This window comes from Ochotona curzoniae, unplaced genomic scaffold, assembly GCF_017591425.1.
Source record: "Ochotona curzoniae isolate NIBS_2020 unplaced genomic scaffold, NIBS_Ocur_1.0 contig_2210, whole genome shotgun sequence".
Lineage (NCBI taxonomy): Eukaryota > Metazoa > Chordata > Mammalia > Lagomorpha > Ochotonidae > Ochotona > Ochotona curzoniae.
The window spans coordinates 55,997,871-56,008,328 of NW_024465369.1; the positions used below are offsets into that span (position 1 = coordinate 55,997,871).

The following is a 10,458-nucleotide window of genomic DNA, read 5'->3' on the forward strand; positions in this document are numbered from 1 at the left end:
CCTGTGTGTGCAGGGACCCAAGGACTAGAGCCATCTCCATTATTTTCCTAAGTCATAAACAGGAAGTTGGCTCAGAAGGGGAGCAGCCAGGACTAGAATCAGTGACCATATGAGATGTTGGCATCACAGAAGGAAGCTTAGTGTACTATGCGATAAATTGGCCCTGAAATCAGAGATGTTAAAGGGTAGGTTTCCTGCTGCTGATCATTGTTAGTGAACTAAAGCTTGTGTCTATTCAATGTCAATGCATAGTCATCATTCTGCCATCCAAAAGCCATGACACAGTACATACCAGGTTCCAAGATAGATGCAAACTGAAGACTGGGAAGTTTATCCAGTCTTCTTCCTCACTTAGCTCTAGATCCAGAGGCCAATGTAGTTGTTTGAGAGGCCAGTTCGAGCCTAAAGATATTTAGGCCAAATCCAGAGACTTCAATAGAAAGTAAAAGCCTGAATCTTGAACCTCAACAAAGAATGACAATGTTACCAGAATAAGCCCACTGGAAAATGGAGGCAGAAGGGAAGCCCAGAGCTATTCCTGAGTTGGATAATAGATACCGAGGAGCTTCCCAGGGCCTCTTAGCAAGAAGGCAGTAGGGCCAAAAAGAGCGTGATGCTTCCCAGAGAAGGAGGTAGATTGGTAAGGTCAAAGACGATTTCAACATTCACCTTTATTGCCTTCCAAGAGCTTATAAATCCTCAAATTAATACATGTCACAATTATTGCATGATCTCCTCAGAAAAAATAGCTACAAGTGTACCCCCATCAGACCATCACGAGGACTGTGTGAGCAATTAGACTCTTGTTAGAACAAGAGTTGAGGCTGAGAATCAGAGGAACAACCAGGCTCAATGATTTACCCAGTGACTCACTCAATGGATCCACATGCCCTGGACTTTGGAGTCACTGAAGGAGAAGACTGGGAAAGCAAGAGAGTCCCAAATATGGCACTGAACTTTAAGAGTTTAGCAGGTGTCTGACCTGACAGTAACAGGGTTCCATGGGGTATAAATTAACCAGCAGTAGTTCCACAGTAACTGGAGACCATGTGAGTCATCATTCAAACACTGAAGCCAAGTTTTCCTAGTGACACAATTTTTGCTTTTTGGCAGAAAATCAGAACGGACATCGTCATGGATGCATGCTACAGTCTCAATCCAGCAATTGATATTGGGCAGGTAAGCTCCCGTGAATTGATACCCCTTCCTTAAAGTGGTTGTGAAATGGGAAAAGTCCTTGTCAAGTAAATACAACATCAAAGTATGAGTCAGCTATTCATGACTACCTGGAAATACCAGAAACAGGCTACCTAGTAAGAAAAGATGTTTATTTTGGCTCATGGTCATGGAAGTTCACAGTCTGAGATCAGGTTGGCCCCATTAACCTGGGCCTGATGAATGCAGTGGAGCCAGTGTGGATAGAGGGTCACAGTAAGCCAGGAGGCCGAGAAGTGAAGTCACGTTAGATAAACCACTGTCTGGAGAACTACCTTTCAAAGGCAAGTCACCAGTGACCCAAGACCTACTTGCCAGAAATAGACCAAGTCTGCACCCTAATCCATTAACCATAACCTAAGGTTTTGGCAGACCCAGATTCCAATCCTGTTTACCTTTGAGGAGCACCCAAAATATTATATACATATACATCTCTGTCTCTCTGCTTATAATTCCACTAGGATACAATTATGGGGGCTCCACCCAAATCATCTAACCTAACTTCCCAAAGCACCTTGATACGGTTAAATTTCCACCAACTTTAGTGACTTAACTCCTAGTGTGTGGGGGACAAATATTCAAACCACACAACTCACAAAGTTTGTCTTTGTCTCCCTGCAGATCGAAGGTTCCTTTGTTCAGGGAATGGGCTTTTACACCACGGAAGAGTTGTACTACTCCCCAGAAGGCGTCCTGCACTCCCGGGGCCCAGATGAGTACAAAATTCCAACCGTCACTGATGTCCCAGCGGAGTTTAACGTCTCCTTGCTGCCATCCTCACAAACCCCACTAACCATCTATTCATCCAAGGTAAACACAGCTACTCCTGACCCACGTAATGGAGCAGAGAACCTGGTAAATGGGAGATGATGGACAAAATTAAAAAGTAAATAAGTGTGAACTGTGAGCCAGACCAAAGCATAGACTGCTAGAAGCTGGAGATGAATCAACCAGGAAAAACACGGAGCTGCAGGAAAGCTGAATGGTATGCCCAGTGGCAATCATGATCCAGCATTTTATTAGCATCCCCTTTCACAGAAAGCTTTGAAATTCATCAAAGAGTTGTAGCCTCTTAGTAGAACGACATTTCACTTGAGGACCTAAGGCCAACAATGGCAAATGGGGTTGAGGGCAGGATGCCACCAAAATCTTAGAATGCAGTGACCGCTTGGACAGAGCCCTGGACTGAGACCTCGGATGACCCAAGCTCCTGCCTCAGCTCCACTCCTCCCTGTGATCCTGCGTGAATCATTTACCTTCCTGAAGCCTTAGTAATTTACACACGCATACTGCACAAACACACACACACCCCTCACAACCAGGGAGCAGTCAGCAGTGGAACTAAACAGCCTTTAGTACAAACACACACAGTCCCTCCAACAAAGAGTACCCAGCACAGACTGCACAGTCAGAAAGCAAAGACATCAATCTTAATCATGGCTGTGATCATGAAGGTGCCAATTCAAATTAAGGTTGGCCTTATTTGCCTTGCCAGGTGCACACTGCGGGAGAGCTACCCTCAGAGAAGAGATGTATGTAGCTTTGCTACATACAGTTTACGTTTTCTTGAAAATCTTTTGAGAGACTTCTGACCAGGGAGATTTTAAAACAAACCTAACACAGAGTCCAATTCTATCTGGAAATCATTTCATCATTTCTTCCCTGGAGCCCATTCTCATCCCCCAGGGACTTCCTTTGGATACATGATGATGATGAGTCCAGAGCGAATTTGAACGGAAAGACTGAGTTCTCATTGGACTGGAAACCAACAAAAGGGGAAAAAGCAAGAGACAGCTCAGAGCCTTGCTCTCACAGCTGCCCCAAGAGGAACAGGACAGACAGGACCCTTGACCCTAATGGCTGTGGCCAGCCACCCAGAGGGTTGTGGGCTTGCATCGTCTTTGTTTGTTGACAGTGAACAGAGGCTCAGCAAGGTGACTTCACTTCCTAGGGGAACTACAAGGTAGTTAAAGGCCAGGGTTCAGTCCCTGTAGTTTGAGTTGCATACAGGTGGCTACTGGCCAAATCTGAAGGTGTGTTTCTTAGGCCATTACACTGTTTTTGTCTTTTAAAAGACTTGAAGCGAAACCTTTGAATTTGTGTAAATGATAAGTGTAAAATCCTACTATAAAGTGCTAATGTTACACAGTTTCAAATAAAACCAAGTAATGCAGGATTAAAAAATAAAGTCAGGGACCTGGCATGGTAGCCTAGCAGCCAAGGTCCTCATCTTGACCGCGCTGGGATCCCATAAAAGTGTTGGTTTTAAGCCCAGCAGCCTCACTTTTCATCCAGCTCCCTGCTTGTGGTCTGGGAACCCAGTCAAGGACAGCCCAAAGTCTTTGGATCCTACATCTGTATGGGAGACTCCAAAGAGGCTCCAGGCTCCTGGCTTCGCATCGGGGCAGCTCTGGCTGTTGTGGCTGCTTGGGAAGTGAATCAGCAGAGAGAATATCTTCCTCTCTGTCTCCCTTCCTCTCTGAAAATCTGATTTCCCAACAAAAATAAAACGAATCTTTTTAAAAAGTCAAAAAAAATTAAATTATAGATGTCTTAATTCTTTTGAAAAAAAATCGAATGATTTGATATGATGATCTTATCATTTTGGTACATTCCTAGAAAGCAACAATTAGAACCAAAGGACAGTCCCATCCGGTAGGTAGGACATAACTTCCTCTGCTTCACCATAGTACTCCGCTAAGTCCTTATTATTCTCCATCTGCTCACATCACTCATTTATGTTATCTGCCTGTTCCCTGCAGATAATGAATTTGCAACCTTTTAACTGATAATAAGGCCTATTCTTTCATCTGGTAATCCCCACTTCCCCTCACCCCAAAGTCATAATGAGGCATTTTTCTCTTCCTGGTTCAATTGATTATTATTTACTAACTAGAATTTTTTTCCTCACCCTACACATACACACAAAAACAAATGCACACACAAACCCACACACCCCTATCCTATAAAGATTTAATCCAGGCAGGATTAAAGGCCCTGAAACTTCAGATGGCACTGGGCTTTTTTTTTTTTTTCTTTTTGGTGGTGGTTGTTGTTAAAGATTCATTTTATTTTTATTGGGAAGTCAGATATACAGAGAGGAGGAGAGACAGAGAGGAAGATCTTGATCTGATGGTTCACTCCCCAAGTGGTTGCAATGGCTGGACCTGATCCAATCCGAAGTCAGGAGCCAGGAGCCTCCTCTGGGTCTCCAATGTGGGTGCAGGGTCCCAAAGCTTTTGGCCGTCCTTACTGCTTTCCCAGGCCACAAGCAGGGAGCTGGATGGGAAATAGGCTGCCAGTATTAGAACCAGCAACCATATGGTATCCCGGCATGTGCAAGGTGAGGACTTTAACCACAATGCTATTGTGCCAGGCCCTGGGCTTACTTGCTTGCTTGCTTGCTTGCTTGCTTGCTTTTTAAGAATACTTGCATTCATCCAGTTGTGAAGTCAATCAAAAAAACATTTTTTGAGAATCTATTTTATCGAAACGCTTTGGGTTAGGGACACAATGTTTAGCAATACCTAGCCTCTGTCCTTTAGTAGTTTTCATCTAGTATGTGAGCTTCTAAGCAGATATGTGTCCTTGCAGGGCCTTGGGGAGTCTGGGATGTTCCTGGGGTCATCTGTGTTCTTTGCCATCGCTGATGCAGTGGCCGCAGCACGCCGAGAAAGAGCCATCACTGAAGACTTCATGGTGAAGAGCCCAGCCACTCCAGAATGGGTTCGAATGGCCTGTGCAGACTGGTTCACAGAAATGGTATGAAGTCACTTCTCTCTGAAAAATTATGTTTTTGTTTCCTGGCTGTTAAACCTCTAGGTCTGTATCTACTCATGTCTTGGTAAAAGCAAATTACCCAAGCACACCTTGCATAAGTGTAGCAGTTTTCGATTTTTCTAAAGCATTCCTTTATGTTAATTTGATCAGCCCAACATTCCTGAAGTAGAATTGTTTGTCATGCAGGAAAACGAACAGCTAAATGGGAAACAATTGGCCCTTTCCTCCATGCTGTTCTAAGTGTTCCTCCCATCCAAACTACCACATCCCCACCCTTCATCAAACACACACACACACACACACAAAAAAAAAAAAAACCATGTGTCATACATAATTCGTGGTGTCACTCTCTGTTCCCTATACAAACAAATGTATACTGTCTGCCATCAGGTAGAAACAAGAGGATTCCAGGCCCAGCTGCCACCTTCTTGCTCCATTGCATCTAATGACAAGGCCTTGTACCCCAGGAGAAAAGACTATGGAGTCATCAATCAGTCCCAAGCCACCAGACGTTACACCTGAGCAGCATTTATAAGGTTATGGATACTGTCATGGTGAATTTCCTGAAAGAATCCTGATTTAAAGAGGAGTAGTTAGTCTTGATTGCACCAAAGCTTGCCTACGTGTTATCCCACTAGTCATTATGACAGCTTTATCAAGTAACTAGTATCATTTTCTTCATTTAACTGTTGGGGAAACAAAAGCATGATAACCGGCTCAACATGTAAGAACCTGATTAATACATGAGGGTTAAGAGCTGAATCCAGGGGGCCAGAGTGCTGGATTAACTGGCTAATCCTCCACCTGCAACTACTAGTATCCCATTTAGAGGCCAAGTCATATCCCAGATGCTCCACTTCCCATCCAGCTCCCTACTTATGACTTGGGAAAGCAGTAGAGGACAGCCCAAAGCCTTGGGACTCTGTAACCACATGGGAGACCTAGAAGTTCATGGCTCCTGGCTCTGGATTGGCTCAACTCCGGTTGTCATAACTATGTAGCGAGTGAACTAGCAGATGGGAGATCTTTCTGTTTCTTCTCTCTGTAAATCTACCTTTCCAATAAAAACAAGTAAATCTTGAGAAAGGAAAAGCAAAGAGAAAGAAAAAAATCTGAGTCTAGGTTGGCTGGCTCCTTCAAACTAGACTGCCTCCCAGGAAAAAAAAAAATTGACTCTCTTTAAGGAAATTTGTTTTTTCATATCTGTGTTAAAAAAAAAAAAGACCCAAATACTTAACTGACCTCTTCAAAATAGCCAGCCATAGGGCAAGTAATTTTGCACAGACATGAAGACACCAGAAACCCATATGGCAGTGCCGACATTTCAGTCCAACTCTACTTTGGAGTCCAGCTTCCTGCTGATTCAGATCCTGGGAGGCATTCAGGTACCTGGCTCCCTGTCACCATGTGGGAAACCCAGATTAAGTTCCAGACTCCCAGCTCTGGCCTGCCCCAACCCTACCCAGCTGTTGAGGGCATGTGAGGAGTGAACTATGAAAGGCAGATTTCACTGTGTCTACCTTTCAAACAACGAAAATAAAGTTTTAAAATGATATCTAAAATGAAATAGTCAGCCCTACACTGAAAAAGAATATGTAAATATTGCCTAAATAGGAACATTGTAATTATTCATTTCCTTTTCCTATATGAATTATTCCTCTCTGTCTCCAAGTTTAACTCAACAGTCCTTGTTGTATTCCAGCAGTGCCAATCTGCCTGTAATCTGACACTTGTGGTATTGCACTATTCATGGCAAGGCTGGCCAACCCCTGGCCATGGCTCCTTAGTGGGCAAGGCCAGGACAGCTGCCACCCTCTGTGCAGGGTTTGGCTTGGAGGCCCACTGGTTGTGCCCCTCCCTGTACTCACTACGTAGTAATGAGGGGAAAGAGGGAGTAGGGTCATACCATACCCTGAAAGTAAAACAAAAAATCTGACCTTTAAAAAAAGATGTTTTTTCCATACTTTGGGATCTTAAATATGCTTTTCTGAAATGGAGTAAGTTAGAAAAACTTTTTAAAATGCACCAAAATCAAAAGCTACTGGTAATTCTCCTTCTGGCCTGGAGTTGACGCTCTCAGGCTCCCAATGGGCTGGCTCTTAGAAAATAAATGTTTTCAGTTCCTGGATTGCAGGCCATTTTAAATAGTTCAGTTATCTGACAAAATAGCTCTCTCTCACGCAGTGGTAGGAAATAAATGTTCTGATTCCATTCACCATTTGGAACTCAATGACCTGGATACTTAGTCTATTAGATGAAATTGTATTTTCTCCCAAGTTCAATGTACTCTGGTTTAGACCAGCTTAATATCTAATCTAATCTGTTAGTTTGAACACTCATTAATTAAATTCTGAGACTCAATGGAAAAGTAATTTCACCTTTCCCACCTTTCCATTTTTTTCTTAAAATCACTTTTTTTTTTTAATTTGAAAGGCAGAGTCACAGAGAGAGACATCTCCCAGCTGATGAGTCACTCCAAAATGGCCATAATGGCCAAAGCCAAGTTGATCTGAATCAAGGAGCTTCTTCGGGGACTACCATTGGGGTGCAGGGCTTTTGGAATGATTTTGGAATGTTCACATCTCTTTATCACTGGAAATAAGTAATTTTGGCTTTTAATACTTTTGTAACTCAAAATGAATCCTTCAAACAAAAAATACAGCATCTGTGATGGGGAGAGAGATGTATTCTGCTTCAAGATCAAATATAGCCAGAACTCTTAGCAAACGAGACAGGCATTGAATCCACAAGAAGAAGGGTGAACAAGAGACGCCTTAGCTGCTAGGCCAAATGCTCACCCCTAAAGTTTTTTTCTTTTTTTTTAAAAAAATGATTTATTTATGTATTGGAAAGTCAGATATACAGAGAGGAAGAGAGACAGAGGGAAATATCTTCCATCTGATGATTCACTCCCCAAGTGGCTGCAACAGCCAGAGCTGACCAATCCAAAGCCAGAAGCCCAGACCCTCTTCTGGGTTTCTCACACATGTGCAGGAGCCCAGTGCTTTGGGCCATCCTCGACTGCTTTCCAAGGCTAGAAGCAGGGAGCTGGAGGGGAAGTAAGACCGTCAGACTAAAACCAGTACCTTATGGGATCCTGGAGCATGCCAGGTGAGGATTTTGACTACTAGGCTATTGCACCGTGCCCTTATGTTTGTTTTTTAAAAATGATTTACTTATTTGGAATCAGCATGGTGGCTCAATGGCTAAATCCTCACCTTTTAAGCATTGGGATCCCATATGAGCACCAGTTTGTGTACCAGCTGTTCCATTTCACATTCAGCTCTATGTTTGTAGCCTGGGAAAGCAGTTGAGGATGACCAACAGCCTTGGGCCCCTGCACCTGTGTGGCAGACCCAGAAGACGCTCCTGATTCCTGGCTTCAGCTCAGCTCAGCTGTGGCTGTTGCCGCCATTTGGGGAGTATATCAGTGGATAGATCTTTCTATTTATCCTTCTCTCTGTAAATCTGCCTTTCCAATAAAAATAAATAAATCTTAAAAAAAATTATTCATTTGAAAGGCAGAGTGACAGTGTGGTGCAGAGCTGGATCTTCCATCTGCTGGTTTACTATCCAAATAGTCACCACAGTCAAGTCTGGGTCAGGCCAATGCCAATATTCCACCCTGGTCTCCATCTAAAGAAGCAGTCTTCTGATGCCTTCCCAGGAAGAACAAGCAGGACTCAAAATGACACCTTTTTGGGATGTCAACATGGCAAGGGGTGGCTTAACCTACAGCACCAAAATACAAGCCCCTCAACTTATCTTTCAAAGTGCCCTTTCAGGGGCCTACACTGTGGTTCAACAGGCTCTTCCTGCTAGCACTGGCATCCCATATGGACACTGGTTTAAGTCCTGGCTGCTCTACTTCCAATCTAGCTGTTACAGCCCTTTGAGGAGTGCATCAACAGATAGAAGATCTCCATCTCTCTGTAAATCTGCCTCTCAAAAAAAGAAAAAATATATATATATACCTTTTCACATACATACACACACACACATTAAATAATTTTTACTTCCTGTATGTTTATATATATATCCCTATATTTATGAAATTTATAATGCCCATTTTCTGAAATTAGAATATTATTGACAAAAGTCTTCGAAAAGATTTTACCCTAGTGTGGAATGTGACTTTTGAACTTTCAATCCCAGGACATTTGGACTGAAAAAATATGCTTTCCCTCGAAACCAATCAAAAAGCAATTGCCCAGGGCTACCTTTGTTGTCTAGTGTATTAACTGTCACATATGAACTTGATCCCTTCCTTTCAGCAGGGTTTGAGGGGAGTGGTGAGATCCCATGAAGCTTGCTCACCAAAATCAAGTGCTTTAAAACATCTTGGAACAAATCTGAACCCATCTCAGGACTTAGATTTGTAAATACATTTGATTGCCTACATGGCTTTTTAATGGAAATATATGATGATTTAGAGCACACAGTACCAAGTAAAAACAATGTTTATAGAAACATGGACACTATACTCTTTGTATTTGTCCTCTTCATACTGTTGTCAAAATGCAACTTGTTCTGATGAGTAAGAAGATCAGGGAGCTATGGACTGGAACAGGAACACTGGAAAGTTCAAAACCTCCCCTTTTAATAACCAACCTCCTCCTAGCTGCAAGGTAAATGACAGCCTGGCTAGATCTCTTTCTTAAACAGAAAGTAAAGTGCTCAGCACTTGGGTCTTGGAATTCAATAACATAACGCATGTAAAATACTGTGCAAATATAAGTCACTCGGTAAATATTAGAGTCAAGGTCATCACCCCAATACCTGTAACTGTTAATGGCCTTCAAAATGTGCCTCTCCCATAGCCCCTAAAAAATGTTTCCACATTAAATCAAACTGACTCTGGAAGCCAGAAAAAAATAACAATGCTCAAACTAACAGACTCATTTTCATGGGCAAATTGACTTCCACAAGAAGCAGGTATTGGCTGGAAGCCTAAGGTGCTTTCATTCCCTGTGCGCTCCCCTCTACCACAAAAACACCCCTACTGTTCAAATGAGCAGTTACTGTATCTAAAGTTCTATTTGGTTTTACGTGTTTGGGTTTGTCAACTGGATTTTACAGTCAAGGATAGCAGTTTTGATACTTGAGTCCTTGCTCTGGTGGTTAATTTCTGGTTAAAAAAAAAAAATAGTGATGACTCTGAGCTCAGCAGGGCAGCCTGGCTCAGCCAGACACAGCCAGAAGCAAGCATCATCTCTATGTAATTTCCTTTTTGGTGATAGGAGAGGAAAAAAAAATGTCCTTCTTGGAAAACGTGTCTCATAGAGTCACTAAAAATTCCACAGAGGGAAGAGGAAAAGCTTTCCTCATGACATAAAAGGAATCTGTAAGTAACACTTTTAAATTAGGACTTTTCCTTGGTAACAGTAGTTTAATTTAAAAAAGAATCTTTAGGATTCAGAGATGTGAAAGGTGCTACACCTTTTAAAAATAGAAAAATACTAT

The 10,458-nt window shown here is 42.6% G+C and overlaps 1 protein-coding gene across 1 annotated transcript in view; it reads left to right on the top strand.

Moving 5' to 3' along the window:
• The window catches only part of LOC121150773 (aldehyde oxidase 2), a 62,306-nt gene extending 57,323 nt beyond the window's left edge, over positions 1-4,983 (top strand). The window contains exons 33-35 of the mRNA XM_040971955.1: positions 1,114-1,179; positions 1,837-2,025; positions 4,810-4,983. Coding sequence (XP_040827889.1) covers positions 1,114-1,179; positions 1,837-2,025; positions 4,810-4,983 — 429 coding nt within the window. The remainder of the gene's footprint in view (positions 1-1,113; positions 1,180-1,836; positions 2,026-4,809) is intronic.
• Positions 4,984-10,458: the final 5,475 nt, after the last annotated feature.